The sequence below is a fragment of the Ptychodera flava genome, chromosome 15, assembly GCF_041260155.1.
Source record: "Ptychodera flava strain L36383 chromosome 15, AS_Pfla_20210202, whole genome shotgun sequence".
NCBI lineage: Eukaryota > Metazoa > Hemichordata > Enteropneusta > Ptychoderidae > Ptychodera > Ptychodera flava.
Window position 1 is genome coordinate 17,949,120 of NC_091942.1, and position 24,664 is coordinate 17,973,783.

The following is a 24,664-nucleotide window of genomic DNA, read 5'->3' on the forward strand; positions in this document are numbered from 1 at the left end:
TTAGATTTTCTCTTTCCATGGTAACTGTGGCAAAATTGGAACAGGTGACAGTATACCTTTAAGTAATACTTTTGAAAGTCAGGTACAATCATTGGAGATTCAAATGATGAGAATTTGTATGTGAACTCTGTCCAAAATAACTGGTTGAACTTAACATGCAGGCAAAGTTTTGTTTTAAAGTTATCAGGACATAACAACATGACACCGACATCAGACACCAATAACACGATGCAATAATGATTTTATTACATATTATTTTACAATCTGGCAAGTCACTAATCTAAGAAAACTTGAATGTTAATCTTTTACATTTTTACACTTAAAACGGAAATGAATTTGAGGAAGTACAGTTGTCTGGAAGTCTGTTTTCACAGAAATAAATTTACAAGATCTAACAGATATATCAATGGTAATAGACTCCCTACAATGAACTTATGAAGAATAAACGCTTTTGTTTCAAAGAATCGGTGAAAACTTCTTTGATAATTATGTGTTCCTTCACTCAAAGGTAGGAGTTCTTAGTGTACATAAATTGACATGTGCAAGAAAATTAGTATCTTCTCACTTTATTATCTCCCCTTGATTTTTGGCTTTAATTCTTGAAGAAAGGGATGTGACAGAAGGTTGACTAGGACAGGAGAGGCACAGTAAGTGAGGCTACTCACAATTCTCCACGATCTGTACACACGGAGATCACTCACTGAACTGAAGCAAATTCTTCTGTACACAGAACAATTTTGTCCATATTTCAAAATTCTGGCAACATAGTTCTGATTATCACAAGTTTCTGATTTCTCACTGTGAATAATGAGAAGATCAACCCATTTTTGGCGGAGGAGATAGCAATTTTGTAATTTTACTGCCATAGATTTTTGACAGCCATACACAATATTTTCAAGGAAACTAAGGGAGTAAGTTGCATCTGTGTTGGCAAAAGAAAGGGTATTAATTTTTTTTCATGTTCGTAACAAAGGAAATTTGCATGTCTGACAGGTGGTATGATGAGACCATCTTAGTTGCTGATAACTTTATCTTGACAAGTGTACAATTTTTAGCACTTCCAAACATCGACTTTTCATTCAATTTCCTTTTGCATTTTAAACATAATCAGTAATTTTGGAACATAGTTTAAACAAATAATCCTGAACTTAAATTGTAAGTTTAAAATTGTAAGAAACTGATAAAATTGAAAAAGCCTTTAGCAAAAAATGTCTCAGTGAACAAATCAAGGGGAATTGTGGGTAGCCTCACTTACAGTGAGAGGGTGATACGTAGAGGGTCTGCAATTTTTTATTTTGCTCTAGTAATGAAATGAAAACAAAAGCTTTAGAAGAAACAAAATAAACACAGGTTTGAAGACTACTTTTTTGATAGTCAACGTACTAGTATTACATAAAAGTGATCATCAAACCGTATGTGAAAAATTTCAAGACAGCTCATTGCGTCAGCAAGACATAAGACATATACACTAAATTTGTATAATAAAGGAGTGGCAGAGAACCTAAATAGGTTACTCGGAGGCAGTCATTATAAGAAAGTAAAAATACTTTCACACATGACGATAAATATCAAATTGTGATCTTACACCAAGAGTTTATTTCTTTTGAATTAAAGGCCTGTGTTGGCACCAGATTGTCTCATCAGAAAATTTATCAAGCAGATTACAATTTCAATGGAAAACAAAAAACTATCACACCTCCATAATCCTCTTACAGACTAGAACAAAGGTGATCCTAGGGATGGCGAACAGTGCCTTTACGCAAATGTTGGACAACATTTTAGTTCAAATCCTGATACAGAGACTTCTCACCAAAATGTCAGGGACAACATGTTTGCTTCTGATGGGAAAATGCAAACTCCAGTCACAGTTTAATTGACTTGAATGTTTGACCTCTGATCTTTACACCTTATAGTCACGATGAGTATGAATGGTTTTCTATACCTCAATTGTCAGATCTTTCTTTACAATTGATATGCACCTATGAACACTTTAAATCAGTGAGATAGACTCTAAAGAGGAATGACCTTGACGAAGATTTATGCATGACCTTCAGCCTGATTTTTGGTGGAGTAAATCGAAAGTCAATATTTTTCTGCAGGAAAAACTGACTTTTATATCCAAAACATTAAAATGATTATTCAGTAAATTGTGATCATGGTCAGGTGTTACACAATCTGTTTAAAAAAAAATGAAGCATTCGTGTCAACAAAATTGCCAAGATCAATAATGCCATAATGAGGTTCACGAAAAAAAACCAGCTGATAATCTGTCTACATTTCTCCTGATTTTTGTCATTTCATACAATGAGCACGATGCTACATTGCGTTACTGTGACTATCAGGCCTTCATCTCATGTGTTCTTGTCCTCTGAAAATTTGATCTGACTTGGAAAAGTGCAAGCTCCAGAGAGTTGCTTTCAGAAACAACACTAATCAAACTATATACAAATTATTCTTTTTGACATTATTTAGTTATAGATTTTAACTTTTGAAATCTGCACATTTCATTTGAGGCAAACTGTACAATGCAAAACTACCTGCCCTGAAATGCTAATCATGTTACGTTTAATTTATTATTATTACGATTATTATTTTTCCACAATTAACGCTTCCAGCAATCACATGATTTTCACTATTTTACAGGACTATACCGCTCGGCCCTACTTGACCCATTGAACCCTGACTTCATCGACTTTGACACTATGTGGCGTTCAATCTGACGAGCGTAAAGTTGGCGTCATCCTCCTCCTCAAAATTGGCTTCACATAACTTTCAAGCTGAAAATGATGTCACTTCAGTTCCAGCCTCATTGTCAGATCTGAATATAGGCAGTGACTTGACCTGATGATGAGATATATAGTGAAATTCACTATGCTACTACAAGTTACCTGATACTTTCACGATTTTCTTGTGAATTATACAGTTGGTTCGCACCAATTGAACTTATAGATTAAAATGCTGTGTTATACAGTGGCATTGTCGTAAATAGATATTAAATGTCATAAGCTCATAAAAGGCAAAGGCTATAAACAATAGTTTGATTAATATCCAAAGTGATATAAAGAGTGGAGTATATTATTTTACATTCTTTGAAATGTAATATTCAGTAACTATTCCATCTGATAAAATCAGGAATAGTCGCATCTGACGTCAGTGAAGCTTACACTATAGCATCAGACTCTAATAATTTTTCTTGAACCCGTGAACTTGAGGATGAGGCTGACGCTAACTTACGCTGGTGTTTATCCTGTACTGGTTTAAAACGTTTACACTAGTGATGATCTGACATAAACCTTGACAAAATCACGGTTAAAAGAATACAGTACTGCTAAGTAGGTGAGACTGGTTGAAAAACCTGGTTTTGATACTTCTTTACACATAAATCTGTAGATATTGATATGGCTGCTTCATAAAGAATACCAATTTGAAAACTTATTTTATGCATAAAAATTGGTCTATCCATCTCTTATAAAAGTAAATTTGCATATACCCTGTCAATGCATGAGAAATCTTAGATGTAAAAAGATTTTCTTTCTGAGTCAGATTCTAATCCAACGAACAGAAAATGTGTCTCTCCATCAATTGTGGCCTGCACTTTCGGGAGCGAAGGCACCTGCAAGGACATTCAGGGTGGACGGTTTGAGGTTCAGTGAGTCCAGGTAATGCAAAAACCTAAGAACAAAACGAGACAAAAATAAAGAGGATCAGACTTCTACTCAAATGATGACTGGAATGAAAGAGTAATCCTCCTCCTTGCATGGTTCTATCATAATCATGGAAAGCAATGCAGGAGGACCAAACCGGGTAGAAATTCTCACACTGGGATCTATAGAGGGCAGTATATAGACCCCAAATGTAAAAGTAGGCTATCTGCCATGATATTGGAATGAAAGCATATCCCTTTACCTGCCAAGTTCATATTTCATCATCAGGTCAAGTTGGTTAATTAAAACTAGTGAAGCAAAACATGTCCAATATGATGCATTTTAACAAAGACTTGAAGATTTGAAGGTCCCTGAAGACAGAGATACTGTTAACATGATATTTATAGACTAAAGCTGCTGTAACATACCAAGCCAAGTGGGTGAAAATAGATAGGGTTTTGGCTCAATACCGCTTTTACTTACTTGGCAGATGGGGAAGTGATACTGTCTTGCAGGTAAAGGAATATAAACACAGAATTGACAACGAACACCTTCCTAACAAAATAATGGTAAGATTTGCAAAGACCAATGAATGCTACAGCATGCAGCGTCAACAGTGAGACTGATAACATGTCAATCAGTTGATAATTGACATGTATTCGACAGTTCTACAAACAATTACTCCACTTGTCACCCTAACGTTGCACAGCTGTCAATGTTGGCATCTGCCATCAGCAAAACCTTCATGCATAGTTTTCATACTCAGGCCACTGTAAGTATCATGTGTATACTTCATGCATCTACTGCTACAAGAATTGTATTGAATTGTAATTGTATTGTATGACACATTGTATCCCATTGCGCATTACTGAGAATAAAAAAAATTGCACAAAAATTTATTTTTTCCAGGTAAAATCTTTGCAAACAATACCTTCTTTTCATGTTGGTCTCTTCCCTATGCTTCTCTGCTTTGCATAGAGTTCTCATTGCTGGTATGTAATCAGTGGTGATTGCCCTGTGATTGCACTGGATTGCAAGAGGAAGAACTCGACAGGCGTCAGTGTTACTGTCTTTGCACTGCTGGCTGTGTCTGGGGGAAAAGAGTTTGTAAATTGGTCATAACAATTTCTATTTTACTTTAAAACTGTATATTTTTGTCCCCTTATTAGTGCTGGGTAATACTGTACTCGTCAGTGGATAGTGTGAGATTTTATATCTGTAGTTTGTTGTCCCTTTGAATTTTCGTTTTGTGAGACCCAGCTGGATTATAACACTACCCTAACCACCTTGAAAAATGAAGTGATTTCAGTTTTCACTTTTGTCCATTTATAATTTCAGTTTGCACTTTTGTCCATTTATAAATACTCCATCGCAACACAGCTCTTTGAAGTCGAACAACATGACATGTCAAAGAAGGGGTCGCATGTATTTCTGAGTGTAAATCTCTCCTAAATACAAGCCAGTACATTTCTCTCACTATGGAAGCATTAAGTCACTTTTATAGCAATTGAAATCCAGTATGTCATTGTGTAAGTGTGAGTTATATTTTTCAGTTCAAAGCTCTTTTTCAAGTTCATGTTTCTAGTGGGCATTTGCAAACTTGGAACTCGCATTGCAAATTGTGCTCCTACTGAAATTGATTATTACATAAATTTGCATGAATTAGAAACATCTTCTGGTTTTTGCCGATTTCATGACACCAAAGTTGGGTAACTAAGATCAGAAGAATAAGGTAGTTCACACTGGCTAGTTGAACAGAATTCAACTTGGCGGAAAAAGTGTTGTTTTCAATTACAATGCATCACTTTACCAATAAACTTGTTCATGTAGCTACAGCCCTATTGTATCACTCTAGTGTCAAGTTCAAACACACAGTCAAATCATTTCCCTACTTCAGTTCTGTTGGCAACTCTACAGAAAACATCATTGCCACAAACCTGTGTTGCTGCTGCGTCCAGATACTCAGCTTTAGAGCATCGTCGTCTTCTTTTCTGACCAATTCAAGACTATCACAGATATCCTGCAGATCAGACACTTCACAATGTTGGTGTCCAGAGTGCATCTGCTCAAAGTCTCCTGGCTTGTAAAAGTCCATTGCTTGCTGTAGTAGCTTCCTCTGTTGAGAGCAGAATCGATCAGCACTTCCAACAAGGAAGCAGCTATTTAAGTCTCTTGTGGTCACCTCTGATAACCAATCACAATCCACACATTTGGTCAGCTGATCACTCAGCCCGTGTGATTGGGTAGCTGTCCACCATGAGCCATCACTGCAGTGGTTAGAAACATTCTTACTGAATCCTAGCAGATCAGCGCTTGAAACGTTGTCAAGGTACTCTGACCAAGACTGGAGGGACTCGTCCACAATTTCTGATTTCTTGTCGCAATTTTGCTTTCTCACGTTACCGTCTTTGCTGGGCTTTGTTTCCAGGCAGGGTTGCTTCTGTACAAGGCAGTGTAAATTACTCCTGATCAGATCTTTGTTGCGGTCCCGCATGGCTGCTACCATGGAAACTCTATTTGATTGGTGACTACTGTTGTCCTGTCAGAATGATATCAGAGAATAGAAGATTCAAATCATAAAATAGCGAAACAGTTTGGCTCAAATTACCCAGTACAGTTCACCCTTATCAAGATCTCTACCTAAAGAGGTATGAATAATTAAGGCGCAGACTACGACACGTGGTTTGCACCTATTTCAGCCATCCTGTATTCCACAGGGATATTATCTGGATAACACAAAAAGAAACTAGACATTTGTGCAAAAATGCAATCAGAAAGTTTGCCCATTCTGGCATCCGTAACCTTGTTTCAATATATGTAGGTTGAATCATAAACATGAACAAAAATTAGGAACGAAGGCAAGTTTTCTGGTGAAAAGGATATGACAGATTTTCAATAAATAACGTCTAAATGTCTTAAGGCCAGGAAGAAAAAATAAATTGTTCATCGGAATCGCCGCTTCTACTTTGGCATATTTGGAATTTTTTTTTTTTTTGATCGCGGCAAATTCTTACTTCCGCATTACAAATATTTTTAGTACTGCCACTGGTGGCGCCCTACACTGTGTCGGGTTTTCGCGGGCACGGGATTCTGAATGAGACATCATTCGTGTTCGGACTTAGTTGACCGCCAACACGTTGTTGTTACGTCTGAATTTGGCGAATCACGACGCAAAGTGGGTCGATTTGGCCAGAAATTTGCTCGTTTTGTAAAGGTTAGTACATGTCACATGAGTATTAATTTGATCGCCAACATTCGACGTGATGGCCAACAGTTAGTTCCAGAGACGCTATTCAGTGCAATTACGTTCGGCGATTTGTTCAACAAGATCGTGACAGCAGATGGACGGTGCACCCGATTGAATGAAAATTGCATCGAAAGTATTAAAATTTACGGCAATGACAAAACACATGGTTGCGTCGATGTTAAAGTACGATCTGAATGATGACTATATAACTTCACTCCGATCACAGTACAGTGTTGTTAGACCATTGTGTAAACTGTGTATATATAGACAGTTGTAAAGAGGCCAAAACATGGGGCCAAAGTAAAATGAAAAAACTCAGATGCTAGGTCCCACCAGGACAATATTAAAGGACAATACTGAATTGTTGAATTTCAGTGATTTGCTGTACATTTCAGTTTTATTCTGAGAGAATGTTGAAATGCTCAGAATATGTTGTGCAAACACTAACTGTGAATGTAATGGCCTATGTTATTGTTGGGAAATACAGTATTAAATTCAGTTACCATTATCAGTGTTTCTTGTCTGAGATATTTCTGGTAAAAAGGGAAACAATTATCTTGCCTTGTCTGCATCTGTGCAAAAATGCCACAGCGTTTACCTTCGGCCTAAAAAAAAATAAAAAAAAAATTTTTCGCTCGCCGCTCCTGGGACTTGGTCCAAAAAATCCGATGAACATGATTTTTTTTTTCTCTGGCCTAAGCGCTCTATGTACATGTAGTTGAATTGATTTGCAAAGCCTGACATGCAAATACAGACATTTTGGTTTTCAACTGTACCACAGAAGTGAAAGTAGGTATTACAGATTTGATAAACACATACTTCTGCAGCTGTATCACACAACACTAATTTCATGCTACAAAAGTAGAATACAATATCCGTTACCTTGAGGTGCTGCAGAAGGCTGCCACTTTTCCAGGTCAAGTTCAGCAATCCCAGAGAACTCTCTGTTGACAAACAATTAACCTTTGGAAGATTGACATTTCCGCCCTCAATAGCTAGATCACTCATTTCTTGGGAAGAAACAATGTCTTGACTGTCCTTTGTTTCCTGACTGTCCTTCAATTCCAAATTATGTTCTCTTTCTTTTTTCCTTTCTGCTGGCTCTCCTATGTCCTGACCCTGGTAATATTCTGATATTACTATCGTCTTTATCTCCATGTCAATAAGTTTAATGAGAAGTTGCATCTCAAAGTCCTGAGTTTCATCTTCCACATCAGCACTTTCTACCTTTTCTTGCATATTACTGTTCATAGGGTCGTTGCCTTGGTGTAAGTGCTCTGACCCCTGACCTTTGACCTTATCCGTTCTGCACGACATAACACTCTCCTGTGTATATGGGAAGTCAGCATTCCCGCGATCCACAGAATTTTGATCAGTTTTTTCGGAAGCATCTACACCTGACAATTTCCGGTCAGCCCCTGATTCAGCCCAAAACTGCAGGTTCAATAGACACTGCCGAATATCACAGTTGTGAAGTTCTACCAGTCTTTCAATGTCATCACGGTCCGTTCTTATGTCCTCTGCCAGGCAAATTAACTGAAGGTTTGTGGCTACAGTAGACTAGTGGAGAAATGTAAAACATTGCCCATAATTAGACATCATCTCTACCTTCTGAAGGTTCAATTTTCACACTGTCCTAATATCTACAATATGACCATTTTTGGGGTAATTTCTTTTTTATGTATTTTGGTGGTAATACACTTCCCTTTATTCACGCTTCAAATTTAATCAACACAGGAAAACACTTACAAATAAACTTCTCTGATAGGATATTCAGATAAATAAGGAAAATTAGTCCCATATGTATTATTTTGCATACTACCGGTACAGCACTGTATTTTGATTGAGGATTCATAGATTGTTGTTCACCAAAAAAAAAACAACCAAAAAAGACATAACCTGAGACCAAACAAATTTTTATCACTGAATTATACACTAATCAACCAAGAAAATACATAATAATAGTTTGATTAGTGCATATCAGTCAGAAATTCAAAAGAAAAAGAAATCAGTTTCTTCCTATTTTGCAGATTTGAATCACAACAAAACGATACAGGTATGCTTGGAACATCAAACGTTGGCAACTGATTGGTTTATAACGATATAGAAATTTACAGCAGCCAATTGGAAAAGGTATACTGGAGCTTGATTCCATCAACAATATCAACACAAAGGTAAGTCATCATTACCTACAACTATTTTTGCAAGGTACCTATGGAAAAAAAAAGAGTACTAAAAACAAATTTGTAAAAGCTAGAAAGGTCAACTTACCACAGAGAGAGGTTTGAATGTGTATTCTAGGAAGCATTCATCAATGGGAACAGCAAATGTGGAATCTGGAATAGAAAAATTTGTATTATTTTTATGTCACGTCAAACTGCTGCTCTTTGAAACACATTCCACTGCAGATTTTAATACTGCAGATATGTTTTCATACAGTATGTGATGATTAATTTTAATTTGATTAATTTTCTTATTATCAAAAGAAAAATCAATTCAGCTTATACGATAACCTCACATTGGTATACCAAATGTGAGTAAAAATGGGGGTAACTAAAGTTAATCTGTGATGAATATTTTTTATGAAACAAATATCAATATTGGTGCCATTCCATGATGCTTATATTTAAATGACTTCATTTGTGCACTGGTTATGGTAAGTAGTTCAAAGTTGACAAGTTTGCTGAGATTGAGACACAAAAGTCGGTTGAATCAAGAATCATTTTGTGGCTCATGTTGTTGTTGTTTGAGATTGGCATGGCCACAGAATCAGCAGCGAGATTCTCAACAAACAATGTGAATACAACACAATGTTTTCCTTCCTTTAATTCCAGTTTCATTTATGTACTTTATGTACTGATTCAAATATACAACAGTTTCAAATTCAAGTTCTAGCTGGACACTTGCATCTGCAGAGTTAACATGACATACAATGATCAACAAAAGTTCTCATTGACCATAGGAAAAATTTTCACCTCACATTTACTACCTCAGGGTTAAAGTTCAAAATTGCAGGATAGAGGGCGCACTGCTGAACACGTCTCACCTGAGGTAGTCATGACGATTGGCCTTTTTGTCGTACTCATCAGAGTATTAATAGCTGACCAGAATCCTTTGTCTTCTTCAAATATCAGGTCAACCTTTTTAGAAAATCAACAAAACAGAAAATGTCGCCATAATCTAACACAAAGACAGATAGCAACACTTTTAAATTTTTCTGGGTGACTATTCCTGATAATGATGTGCTTTAATTTGTTGGCTAAAATTTTGATTTTCTTATATACCTTGGCTTAATCTTTCAACTATTCCCCATACTATGCGTATTTGTCCGACAGATTACATTTGAGAATACAAACTTGTCACTCAGAGAAAGGAAAGTGGGGTATTTTCAAGGAACCCTATCAACTCAAAATATTTGTATCATACATGGAACTACAGAGGTGCAGTCAGTAGCTGGTCTGAATGTCCAGATGAAGTCAGCGTCAGACTGTAATCCAAATGTTAATGTATACAGAGTGTGTGTACTGCACTACCATAGTATTTTGTTTTTGTTGCTTTCAAGTTTGAAACTTTTCCATAATCCGTGCTTGTCTCTTTTTTCATTGAAAAGTGAGCTGTCTTTGACAAATGCATGGCGGATGAATCAACATCAGTGATCCAGTACATACAGGAGAATAATTGAGCTTACCTCTTCAAATAAAATCAATGATGTACTTGCTATTTTCATCCTTGAACTGGTACTGGCCTGCGGGACTACTTGACTTGCTCCAGCTTTTGCTGCAAGTTGACGACGAGAAATGATGTGCCAGAAATAAAAACAGGTTTCCAAAACTCACTCAAAAAACAAGACTTAAACAAAAGATATACACTCTGAACAGCTGCAGTATGTTGTGTTGATATATTAAACTGCATGACCCGTAAGATAAATTTGACAAATGATGACATACTATCAGCTAGAATCGTTTGGGATAAAATTATAACTCCTCATGTTACAGTAGAATATGCAGGGACAGATATTACGAATCGCAAACTTTTACAACGCTGTTTTTGTCTACCACTTGCAGAGACTTACTTTGAAGCTCATGGAGTTAATAATGTTTTCATAGGATTCTTTTTGTGAAAATCAAAACTTCATTTTTCCTCATAGAGTTAACACAGGGATGGCGGCCACTTTGTAAAATTTTGTAAAATGAAATCACAGCCCTTCAGGTGAAATTTTTTGGATGGAAAACGACAGCTCTAGCTTATACCATACTTACTTTCACTTTCTTTCTTTTTCTTAGTTTTCTTCCCACCACTGTCTGGCTTTTTCAGGAAGGAAGCAAAGGCAGAATGAACTGGCGGTTTCTTGACTTCTTTTCCAGGGACTTGGACATTGTGACTCACAAACTTGGAAAGCATTCCACTGCCTTGACCGTGCGAGACTTGGTGAGACTGGGTTGCTTCTTTCAGCTCAGACAGAATCTGCTTGCCACTCCGTTTGGATGATGCATTTACTTCAAACACCTATCGTGATTAAAATATGTTGAAAATCACAATACACCAGCCTGACTTTCTATCCAATATGGGAATCAGACAACATTAAAATATTATCAGACGCATTAATTATAACTTGTTTAAAAGATCAATTGATCTGGTGTCAAATTAAACATAGTATGGTAACATCTTCAAATGTTTTATCTTCAATATTCAAAATAAAACAATGTGACAGTGTGATGATGCTGAGGTGGTTTATCTCCCTACCTTGAATCCAAGTTCCTGGGCACAAGCATATACAGCAGCTGTCTTGCCTATACCAGTTGGCCCCTGAATCAGGACAGTATTACAAATGACGTCTTCCTCGTCATCATAGTAATCACTGTCACTTTCACCACTTATGTCAAAGTCACTGCCATCATCATACCACCATTCTGAAAAAGATAATTTACAAAATTGTTTTGTATACAATTTCAACACCATGCCTATAACACAGAAACCATGTGACTAAACTTACATATACCTTGTGCTTTGAGAGAAAATTGGAATGAGATGTCACAGTAGAAATGCTAATTACTTTTAAAGGCACATTTTTCAATCCAATGGCCTGATTATAATATCATAGTGATTTATATTCAGTGAAATTCCTATGCATATGTGATTCCACAGATTAGAATTACACACAAACACACACACACAAACTACCTGCCCACCGAGCATCACTGCTACAATGCATGATTATCATTGTTCAATTATGGATAAAATTACCGTCAGATTTGTTGTCAGACTTCTCCTTCGATTTCCTGGCTTCTTTCTTCAGCTGTTTTTTCAGTTGCTTTTTCTCCCGGTCGCTTCTCCTCTTCCACTCGCTCAGCCAAGAATGTAACTTCCGGACGGTTTCCTTGTTTCCGATGATTTCTGAGGACTGGGTAGGCTGGTACTTATCTGTCCACAGCACGTCCTTAGTTTTGTCAACTTTGAAAAGAAATGAAAAAATGTCAGATACGTAAACTTTTCAGTGAATCTCGTTTTCCTGTTAAAAGCATATTTACATCAACAACAATTTTCGGTCTCTTGTTTGATAAAGCCAACATACCCATTTCATTCTTATCATTTTTCTCTTTGTCATCCGTTTTCTTTTGACTATCTTTCTCAGTTTTGGTTTCCTTCTCCTTGGTCATCTCCTCAGCCACAGTCTTGCTTTGAAGACGTCTGCTGCTCCTTCGCACAACATTCTCTTCCGTGAGGGAACTTCTTCTGGACGATTTCCTTGGATTTGTCTCAGAGCCACTGTCCGAGACTTCAGGTTTCCTTTTTCCGCGCTTACCACTTCTCCCTCCTTCCTTGGTTTTTTCCGATTTTTCCGTTCCCTTGATATTATCTGACAACAAAACATGAAATCATCTCAATTTTGTACTGATAAAAAATGATCTACTGGAAGAAAGCAGAGAGTACCTGAAAGTGTGTACTGTAGTGTTAGATATATTTGAATCATCCATGGTACTGGACATCCACTTGAAAAAATATTGTTCGTCAGTGAAAACGCAGATTTACAGAAATGACAGCAAATTGGCTACATTTAACAGTGCAGGTCATAATAAGATCTAATTATCTTGTCTTCAGCTTTTGAATGAAAGTATATTGAAATCTTGAAATAACTCTGCATTTTTTCAAATTTTCAGGTCATATTGAGTAATATCAAATTATCTTCGCAAAATGAATCAGTGTTGAATCTAGGATTTTACTTTCAGGGGCCATTTCGGCCCCTTTCACACAAAATGAGGGGGCCATCACAGATTTTAAGGGGCCATTTTAGAAAATGTATACCAATAAAATATTATTACAATACACTCAGTCTATTACAATACACTCAGTCTACACATTTATTCTGTTCATTTTTCATGTTTGTTCTTTATTGTGACCGGTCAAGGGTATAGCATCCCACACAGAGCCACAAGCACGTGACACTTGTAAGGACTGACTACAAACACTGAATTCTGAACAGTGAACACTTGTAATATGAACGTTAAACAGACGAAAAGAAAAACTAAGAAACGTTCATTTTGCTTGTTAGTCCTTTCATATAGTACATAACTGCATTGGTCGAGTTTTACTCAGTATTGTTCACTTTTTGTGAAAGATTCTACGGTCTTTTTTGGTAGACCAAACACGCAATGCTCTGTTGAAGTCAAATGACTCGATAGAAGGTCCTTCAATGTTTATAAACATGAGTTTATTTAGAGTGTCTGGTCCAAGTCTATTTCTCAGTGAAACTTTGATATTGTTTTGGACACTAAAGCCACGTTCACAATCTGCTGTTTGAACTGGGAGTATCAGAGCAATTTCACACAACTTCAATAAGTTTGGAAATAGATCATGATGAAACTTGAAAATCAACCCCCATAAAGTAGACAGTTTATCCCTTGGATATTGCTGCTGTAAGACCAATTCTTTGACTAAAGCCCACTCTTGTCTGGTGGCATCTCTGTCAACAATACCATCATATTGATCAAGAAGTTGCTCTAACTTTTCACAAGTAAACGTTGGCAGCTAGTCTTTCGGTACAAATGACAGAGTGCGAAGAGACAATACTGCAAATGAATCAATAATATTGGTAGAGTGTGTTGGAAATCTTTTATCCAGTTGCTGAATTAAATTGGTAATGAAATCTGCCCTGACTTTTCTAAATTTAGTTTCCTGTGCATTAGAGTAACTGATTACATGGCCATTCAATTCATACGAGTCTGAAGAGGTCTTCTTTAATGAGGACAAGAAAAGCTTCAAATAGTGACCGTCTTCAGTTTTAAACAATTCTAACTGACGTTTAACAGCATCTACTGCTGGTCGAATGGTACTGATATCAATATTTTGCTTTTGGAAAACAAGACTGAGCTCTGTTAATGGGGGCATTACATCCATTAAAAAATGCATTGTTGCAATAAATTCATAGTTAGTCAGTTTTTTTCCAAACCCTTTCGCTGTCGGATCGCGATCACCGGTTTCAGAAGCGTAGGTTACCAATGCATCCCAGCTACGGTAAACGGCATCTAATGCACCATAAAAAGAAAACCAGCGAACAGCGTGAACTTCCTTTATTTTGAGTGTCGGGTCATCAAGGACATCTTGTATACGTTTTAATGCGGACGTACGAACTGCGGAACGGCTGAAATAGTAGTACAAATCCGTCAGAGTTTTCTGATAAACATCGTTGAGATACGCGCTCACGCCAGTTTTAGATCCCGTCATTACAGACGCTCCGTCGGAGCCCAACGCCATCACTTTGTCTAGTCCGATATTCTTCTCTTTTAGAGTTGCACACAGTTTATCGTACACGTTTTCGGCAGTACCGCGTCCACTTTTTAGAAGCACGTTTCCAAAGAAATAAGTTCGCGGTTGAAAGTCAGTGGGCAATACAACACGGACGTACACATTCAATTTCTTGGACACAGAGATGTCTGTACTTTCGTCGATAAGAACTGCTACGTAGCGGCTGGCATGGACATTACTAACAACATTTTCCACGATCACATCGGAAATCGCGTCGATGAACTCATCTGCTGTTGCTTTTGACGAGTAGGTAGCATTTTTCCCAACATCAATGTATTTGATATTTTCACAACCTTGCAGTTTGATCATTTTCATGAGCGAAGGATATTTATGCACAGCGATATTTTCTTTTGCCATCCAATAGACTGATCTCAGACCCGTTATAATTCCATCCTGAGATTTTGTTCGTGCCGTTTTAGCAGAGGTTTGAAAAGCTGACCTCATTGTCATTTCAGTCAGTGCATTTTGATGATCAGCATAGGAAACGTGGCGAGTTAGAGTCGAGGTACCGAAATTACGGCATCCTTTACCTTCCGTGAACGCGTTAGATTTCTTGCCATCGATACAGACTTGGCATTTCATGCTGCCGTCTTCCTCAGAGTAGCGTACCCAAGGAAAATCATTCAACCATCGACGCATAAACTTCCTCGTTTCAGTTCTTGGCTGTTTTGAAGGTGGCGGTTCCGAGCCATTCCCATCTGCGTCATCAATATTTGAAGTGTCGTCTGCACTGCCGCGACAGTGCGTGTCTTGATCTGAACTTTCAGCATCACGGCGGGATTCAGTATTGTCACTCTCCACCGATTTTTCGAATTCGGTCATTTCGATGTTCTCTGGCTCTGTGGAATTCTTGTTTCCCGAAAAGATCGGTTTGAAAAATGACGTTATGCGTGACATATTTGCACTCAATCGGACAGCTAGAATGAAATAGAACTTTTCTGAACTTTCACTCGAACGCAAATTTCGGAGCACATGTTAATTTGATTGACAACTGAATTAACGGATAAGAGTCGTTTGACACGCGGTTTGAGGATGAAAATCATGACTGACAGACACTTTTGCTGAAAACCAATGAGAATAATTATTATTACATCGCGGCATGCCAATCAGTGATGTAGGTGTTTTCTCAGGCTTGAAAAAAAACTACGTATTTGTAACATTGTATGTCAAGCTGTCAATTATTTTACTTGTAGACAAAACATCGCGATATGCCGATTATCAATGTCAGTATCAGTATTTGTCGCTTAACTTTGTGGCTGAGCTGAGAGACGCGCCGCATCAGGCGCCTCGGTAATTTTTTTTAGGGCCATTGAAGAAATCATAGCGTCAATGGTGCGAAAACGCGTTCTAGATTCAACACTGTGAATAATTCTGCAAGCACAATATTCATGTTAAGAAACTACTGTCTTACCATTTGCTTGAGACTGACTGATGATGGAAGTCCCTTTCCTCTTGGCAAGGTATTTCTTGAACCATCGATTGACGGGAAAGTTAGGATCAGTCTTGCCAATCTCTTGCAATAGAAGCTTCCTGACAGAATAGGAGAACTCTGGCCTCTTGGAAACCTGATGGATGTTACAACAAAATTGAATACGAGCAAAATGAGTATAATGGATACAGTTATACACACTGACATTGACTGACAAATATACACATGAAAGCAAACACTTGTCTTCTTTCTTGTCAATTTGTTCTACCTATTGACTTTGTCTTATTAACATTTAAAGGTATACAGTCACCTGTAATCTAAATATGCCCATATATGGTCAAAGGGACATTCCTTGGTATTCAAAATGTCCATGTGAGGGTGCCATTTTTCAAAAGCGGCCACCAGCTTAAAATCGGTGATTGGTTAGTTTTTCTCTTTCCATGGTAACTGTGGCAAAATTGGAACAGGTGACAGTACAGTATTGACACTGTTAATGATCTAGGAAATGCAGAGTGATTTTAAAAGTTAGCACAAAAACAGTGTTCGCGCTACCGCTCGCCAGACGGCAAAATGGCGAATTGATTCACTCATTGGCGACTCAGACGGTCAGAACAATCGCCAGACTGGCGACTCAAAATTCGCACGTTCGGTCACTTTGTTCTACGATGTTCTGTTGTATTGCGGTGTTTGTTTTACTTCTTGGGAAGTCTTTCACCATAGTACTACCGTACTCATCTAAGTATAAGCCCCGCCACTGTTTTCAGAGTAAAATGGGTCGTACAAGTTGGTAAAATTACTTTTCAGATCAAAGAAACTAATGGGACATCGAAGTTCCCGTGATTAGTATCGTGAGGAAAATGGCACGTATACATGTACTTGTGCCCCTCTGAAATGTCCCCGTTACCTAAATAGAATAGTCCCACTTCAGTGACGTCCGCCATTGTTCACGTTCACGCTGTCCTGTTTTCCCGGGAGGTTGTCATAGTCTAAACATGCAATTTCAGTTGTTTTCAGCGATCATCCTTTCATCTGTGAAGAGCTTTTACCGGTGACCATTACAATTTTCACTGCTCTGCTGTTGTTTTCACAAGACACGGACCGTTTGATCTTGGAAAGTAGAGTTGCTTTTACGTGCAGCCAATGCACATGCCAGTTCACGGGTTCAAACCATGCTCTTGAACGTGAACGGCAGCATACATGATGTCTTTGTTTCACGTTTATATTTTATTTCAAGGTATGATTCAAGCTGAAATGTCACCAAAATGTCACTTTTATAGCGAGGGATTGTGCAAACCAGTTTGATTTGAAACAGCTTTGTAAAACACTGTTTACTTAGCTCGGAAATTGTTACTGAGTTTTGCTGTCTTTTGGCCATGCACGGACGTGTATCAGTATCAGTACAAGTGATCATGCATGGCATGCCATGCCACGTTCATGAAGATCTTGAGGATGTTTCTCTTTTCTGTATTTTTTTGTACTTCAAAGTTCAAGTGGTGATCAATGGTCATGCATGAGTTTTGATACGAAGCATTCTTTTTATTGAACTATTAAAGCAGCACTGAGGATACATATGATGATGAGAAAGTGGCAGACTTCTGAAATATTTGGTTATGATTACTCTTGAGCGTTTAATGATATCACCTTTGACCCTTCGAGATGAATGTGTGTGACCCTTGACCTCACCTCTCAAAAGAAAAATCTGGCTACTTGTGTTCACACTGTATTAGCCAAAAAGGCTAATCAGCTTGAGTAGCCAGAGCAAACCCTGCATAAAGGATTTACATTCAAACCCATTTTTACAGTGCAATTTTCATGGTAATGCTCTCCAGATTGAAGTCACTGATATATTACACTGCTTGTAATCTACACTGGAAATAATTATTGTAATCCTCTCACATTGTGGGCTTTTTTATCTGAACTGTCATAACAATATCATTGACAGACTTGTCTTACCATATTCTCTCTGAGGTGAAAACCAGACTTCTCCAATGCCAGTGTTAACTGTCCAAGCATTAAGCCAGCCGCCATACTAAGATCTATCCTTGTGTTGATTTCATCCCTTCGTGCTAACCCTATAGCTGCTGGTATTGCTAAACTCCAGAACTTTGAACTTGAGACTTCTGTATTGAGAAAAGAAAGTAGAGCATACTTAAAAAGTGTTTTGGAACCTAATTGTATATTCGCATGTTATTTTCCCAGGGTTTGTCTATACATGTAGATACCAATGAAAATAACTATCTGCAGGTGCAGCAAAAAACATTCCAAATTCTCTAGCTATTTTCACATGAAGTTCCTTCACTTCCTAAATACTATATAACAAACCTGGATGTTATTTTATAGACTTGTTACACTATGAGTAGCACATAATCATTACAATTAAATGATACAGTTATAAATTTACAAAACATAATAAACATAATAAGGCAATGCAAGCTGAATTAAAACGCAAACGTTTTTTTTGGTTTTGTTAAAGGCTGTAACTAAGTAAATTTTACAGGTGTAACCAGCAGGGAGCCATTGGTTTTTGCTTTTCTTTGTTCAAATGCAACCAAGTGGACCTCATGGCGACATATGAACTTGGCAGGATAAGGATTAATGCTGTAATATATATGCAATTCAATAAGTTTTATGACGCTTTAGAAACCGATTGCCTTTTTCACTCACATGCGCTTACATTAATCAAATATTACCCACTAATCAAACTCATAGTACCCAGTGATATTGGTTTACATGCATGATAAATTGTGTGACAAATAAAGAATGACTTTTTTTTTTTCATAATTTGTTGAGGAAAGAATTAGTGGTATTTTTGTCTGACCTTTCTGTTGGACATGGCTGACAGTGGGCCATGGTGCAGGGTCCAACTTCAGGGCCAGTGTCTTCTTGGCGCTCTCAGCAGCCATTTTGCTCAGCAGCCTATCCCTCTTTGCGAGGAAGCCATCATCATCTTGTGAGCTATCCATACTGCTCTCATCAATGATAACAGGCTGAAGCTTTGCTTCTGGGGCAGCGTCACCGCTGACCCATTCGGCTGTCTTCTTTCCAAAGTTGGCAAATATGGGAGCCAACTTTGCAGGCGTTGCTGAAAGGATATAATTTGATATTGTTTTATTTCATTCACTCTAGTGTGGGGCACATTTTGACAGCTATTGAAGATTCTGACAATGACAAAACATCTTTCTTTTTACATCTTCCTACAATATCCTAGCTTTGGTATTTTTTCACAAAATGTCAACATTACCACATGTAGAAGCTAGTTTCACATTCAATTTCACTATTCTAAATATACTAATTGGGGGGGGAATTACCTTTTTTAACACTTTCATTATCAGTTGCTATTTTCCGTTCACCACAGGTGCCTGACTGTGTTGGCTTTTGTCTGGCAGGAGGCTTTATTTTCGCTGGTTTCTTTCCCAGCACGGCATTGATACTCGGCAGTTCTTTCTTCTGTTTGGACTTCGCGTCTTCGGGGGAATCTCCAAGTTCGATGACCTCGGTAACCTTGGTAACCACCAACTGCCTTCTTGACTTGCTTGCTTTGTTTGTTGAAAGTGTCTTGCGACCGGAAGATGGTATCGTCTGGTTTCCTCTTTGCTTGGACTTTGTTGCAGTCTTCTGCAGTTGTTTATTTCTTGCCTTGTGAAGCAATTCCTGCGCTTTGGTGGCTTTGACATTTGTTTGCTTCTAGAAAAAAAAATTTAAAAATCAACATATTATTAACCTCGCAGAAATTCTTCCCATGACCTTAACATTTTTGCTCTTTGTTGTATATTTAAATTTCAACAGACATATATAAATCATAATAACTTAATAACTCATGAAAAAGGATAAAAATATCCAAATAATGCTGATATTCTTAAAATGACAATTTTTGCCGTTATTCTTAATAAATGTTTAGTCAGTATAAATATTGTCTTTGGGAAAATAAAATTATATTTACAAATCTTTGCTGTCTTTGTTTCGTTTTTCACGTTACAGATGCATATATTTTCTGCCTTTTAAAAATAGGATTTCATGTGGATTATAATATCTTGTTCACATTGTCCAAGTGACAACATTCTTATTTTTCAAATGTACATCTAAACACGCAACTATCCATAACATTAATGTGAAGTACTGGTATAGCATGTGAATTATTGTTTCACTGTTGTCCTGGTATGAAAATTGGGGTCTTAAATAAAATTATCAAGCTTATTTTATTTGTACATGTATCGGTATACCAATACATGTACAAGTTATCAAAGTAATCAATCCAAAATGTCTCTGATGCATCAGAAACGCTTACCTTTGCAGCTCTGGTGGTTAGATTTCTCTTTTTATCCTCACCCTTTGAAGAACCTTTGGAAGGGCTCCTGTTGACTTTGGTGAGTCGTAACCTAATAGGGCTATTCTTGTCGGGGCCAGTGTCAACAACAACAGATTTGTAAAGCTCCTTTTTATCCTGACGCTTACTTCTGGTACTCCTTGTTCTGGGTGTCTGACATTTCTCAAAGTCAGAATCAGATTCTACACTCTTACTTTTCATGTTGAATATCTTCTGTAAAGCCATTTTCTTTCTGGGTGTGGCAGCCACTGATGCTTTTCGCTTTCTCACATTCTTTCCACCTTGACTTGAAGTCTCACTTTCACTCTCTGGTACTGTGCTTTTCCTTTTTCTTCCTCTTTTTGGTGTTTCAAGTTTCTCTTTCACATCTTCAGTGCTCATGAATTCTTGGCTTTCTTCCGACCTTTGCTCTGAAGACTGGGTCACATTCTTCCTGGCTGACTTTCTCAAAGGGGTTGTCAGCTTGTCCTTTCCAGTCTGCTCTGTCATTTGCTGTCCGGTCCCACTTTGCTTCTTTTTGGAACAAGACTTCTTACTGCTTTCCTGTGCCTTGCTATCATCACCACTTTTCGATTCGTTGACCAGCAGGCTGCTTTTTTCTTCAACAGATTCCTTTTTTGCAGTAGTAGTCTTTACCTTCTGAGGTTCGGAGGATTCTTGTTTTGCTTTACTGGCATCTTGCTTCCTACCTTCTGCAGGTTTCTGTTTAGTAAAGAAGCTGTGGTATTTCACAGGACCCTGAGGAGTCGCGCCCTTTGCACCGCCTTTTCTGTCTTCTTCAGTGACAGTCAAATCAACTTCTGTCACGTCAACAACTACATTTGATTTCCTACGCAGGTGCTTCCCCTCTGGAGAGGGAGAGTTTGTCGATCGTGATTTGTCTGTCATGTCGCTCGATGCAGGCGAGGGTGGCCCGTGTATCATCACCGTGGTTGTGATGGTCTTTCCACAGGGGATGGGTTCAACTTTTGGAAGGTTGCTTGCATTTTCCAGAAGCAATGGCTCTTCCCTACTGCCCCCAGGAGCTGGTTCTTTTCCGGCATCACTTCTCTCCTCAACATTGTTCTTGTTTCTACTTTCATCTGCTGCGGTCTCCGTTTCTGAGGTTTCCAGCTGACTGCACAGGAACTGCTCATAGCTGATCACTTCCAATTCCACATCTTCTTGTTGTTGCACATCTGTTACTTTCTGTTCACTAGTTTCTCCATGCCCACTGCTGACATGCACAGCAGATGGTTCAGTTTCAAAGCCAACACCGCTTTCTTTTCCCTCCGTGGCAGTAAAACGTTCACCTTCTACATCAGAATTGTCCATTTTCTTTTCCTCTGAAACTGGAGACTTTCTACATTTCTTGCTATCTTTAGATAAATCTTTGTCAGAAGTGTCAACATCACCACCCACTCTCCCACTTCCTCTCTTTTGACGACTGCTTTTTACACCTTTGACCTCTTTCTTTTTCATCTTTTTCGATGCCGGCACATCCTCAAAGTCATCTGCAGAAGATTCTTGACTCTGCTCAATTTTTCTCTTCTTCTGGTTACCCTTCTCCTTGCTGACATCAGCAAGACCTTGTATCTCCGTGTTTCCTTCTGAAAAAGAAATGTTTGGACCATCACAGTGATTACCCGGAGGGGACTTCTTTTGATGAGGCACTTTCTCATGTTCTAAGTCGCCATCATCACTTCCACCGCTGGTCTGAACTTTTTCACCTCGTAAAGGTTCAACCTTCTTCCCTGATAGATTGTCTCCAAATTCCAATTTACTCGGCTTCATCTTCTTGCTTTTCCTCTTTGCCACGTTCTCAGTCTTGACATCTCTGCCACAAGTCTTGTTAGATCCATCTCCTTTTCCCTCTTGTGAGACGCTTTGATTTTTTACTGGAGAACTGGAACTACTCTCAGCTTTGGCATTTTCACTGCCAGGAGGGGATTTACTCACTTTCTTGAAATATCCAAAGAGGTCTTTCTTTGGCTCGGGTTTTTGCACTGGTGGCTTGAAGAAGTTTGTTATTGGGACCATTTTCTGGGGATTCTTGGCAGATGGAGATTTGTGGGGAGTCTTTTTGGCCTGCAAATCAATACAGAATGGCATTTTGATTTGTGACTCAGATATTTTGTGGGTGGTGAAAACTCAAAGAAACTATGATGTGCAAACTTTTGGAATATATAAGCCAAATATGAGCACAGTTGCACTGTTTTGACTATGTATGAAAACAGGATTTCCAAAGAAAGTTTTATATATCTTGACAGACATATTTACACTTTCCTCTACAAAATTGATCTGCAAGATGTCAGTCACTCAGTAAAATGTTTGTATACAGTATATAAAAATACTAAGACGTGCGACTGATGATCTATACCTGCCAAGTGCATATGTCACCATCAAGTCAAGTCTGTTATTGTAGGTAAGGCCTAACATGTCCCATACCTTTTGCACTTTAACCCTTTTCCTGCCAGATAGTAATAACTGTATCACTTCCCCAAGCCAAGTCAGTAAAAAGCGGTATTGAGCCTAAACATGACGTATTTTCACCCACTTGGCTTGGTATGTTATTACAGTATTGTTTTCAACAGCCTTCAAATGTACAGTATTATGTTAAAATACATCATATGGAATACGTTGTGTTTCATTAATTTTAACCATCTTGACCTGGTGGTGAAATATGGACTTGGCAGGAAAAGGGTTAACAAAGACTTGAACATTCCTGAAAACAGAGACACTGTGAACATCATTTTTAGTGACCAACCTTGCTACAATATAACATGTGAAAAAGGTGAAAACATGCATACGTTTTTGCCCAATACTCATTTTCACTGACTTAAAAGGCAGCTTGTATGTATGTTAATGTTATTGCCGTTTTATACTACAGAATTGTTATTTCTCAAACACTGATGTTAGTTATGAAAATATATACATACATGAACAAACATTTGGAGGATTAGTGGTTATCCAAGGCTGATGATAATCCAGTGTAAAAGCACATTGTAACAGTCATAAAAAATTTGTTTTACCTGTATACTGCCAACAGACTCCTTGTTTCCAGCCATTCCAATCATTTGTTCTGTTTTATAAGTGTAACATTCCAAAATGAATCTGCAAAACACAAGGACATCACAATTCACTTCATGAATATAACTGAACAAAATTTGTACCAATCATGGAACAGAAACATAAGTGAACAACGTTTGTACCGATCATGGAATAAAAACACTGTCCCTTTGTTTTGCAAAGCTGCCCTATTTCAAACATGGTGAGTAAAACTGGAACATTTTGTGCTTTTCTTGTTGAAAATATTTAAGAAATGGAATTATATACTATCTTGAACCGCCTACCAGCTATCCTATTGAGAAAATCTTATGGAAACGCATGATTCTATTTTGGTTCAATTGCAAAACATGAGGTTTCATAATTTAAAACGATTTTTCTGGAATATTTCTTACCATCTTATCACTATGACCTGCACTTTTTAATTCTTTCCATATTTTCATCTTAAAAGAAGAAAATGTATGCTGCAGTCACTCTAACTGATAGTTAGTTTTGCAATCATTGATTTTTCTTTCTTTCCTTTGTTCAGGGAAATAACGAAACTGTGCCTCCACCGATTTCTGAACTTGAAAATTCTTTGTCTTAAATCTACTCTGACTAAAGTTCTTCAGTCCGAGACAACTCATAAAAGTTACAATTGCTGCAATACAATCGATCCGTGCTCTGACATATTTATAATTCTGTGTCCCTTCTCTGCATGAATCGGACACAAAGGTTTCACAGCTAACTTCCGCACTTTCGTGGAATGCATTTTTTTAAAATCACGAAGTCATAAAAAAAGAGGCAGCCTTTTGCATTTGTTCGCGGACATCTGAAAACTGTTGCCAAAGAGTCCACGGTCATGACATGAAGCTTTTTGGTTCTATACCACGTCCCACTCAACCATGGACCCTGGCCCTATAGTATGACTCGGCTGAAGCCAAACAAGAAACAATCTTTACATGGTGCATCGCGCCATCATAATTATTGCTGTTATTTTGAGTTATCACAATTACAAAACGAGTTGCTAAATACCTTTTGCAATTTCAGTGCTCTCCAAAGCTGAATAGCGGTGATTTCCATAGTTCGTGTCTAAAAAATGTACGAGTTTGTACAAAACAAGCTGACAAGAAAAGGCGCCAATAGATTTTGACCTTTGACACTCAGAGGGCGAACCAATCCTGTGGCTTCAC

The 24,664-nt window shown here is 37.9% G+C and overlaps 1 protein-coding gene across 2 annotated transcripts; it reads right to left on the bottom strand.

The window, feature by feature from the left end:
• Positions 1-224: 224 nt before the first annotated feature.
• Positions 225-24,643, bottom strand: LOC139151390 (ATPase family AAA domain-containing protein 5-like). Of its 2 annotated transcripts, XM_070724161.1 has the most exons (19): positions 24,507-24,643; positions 23,459-23,540; positions 20,409-22,514; positions 19,432-19,807; positions 18,942-19,205; positions 18,077-18,243; positions 16,106-16,259; positions 12,464-12,748; positions 12,136-12,342; positions 11,635-11,801; positions 11,151-11,397; positions 10,580-10,668; positions 9,938-10,031; positions 9,163-9,227; positions 7,774-8,451; positions 7,395-7,496; positions 5,582-6,183; positions 4,576-4,734; positions 225-3,672 (listed from the first exon to the last, which is right to left on the bottom strand). In XM_070724161.1, exons 2-19 carry the CDS (start codon positions 23,501-23,503, stop codon positions 3,579-3,581), a joined length of 5,901 nt encoding a protein of 1,966 aa, XP_070580262.1. In that variant the 5' UTR covers positions 23,504-23,540; positions 24,507-24,643; the 3' UTR covers positions 225-3,578. The 2 variants fall into 2 exon arrangements, with proteins under 2 accessions (XP_070580262.1, XP_070580263.1); XM_070724162.1 differs by lacking the exon at positions 7,395-7,496.
• Between the last annotated feature and the right edge of the window lie 21 nt (positions 24,644-24,664).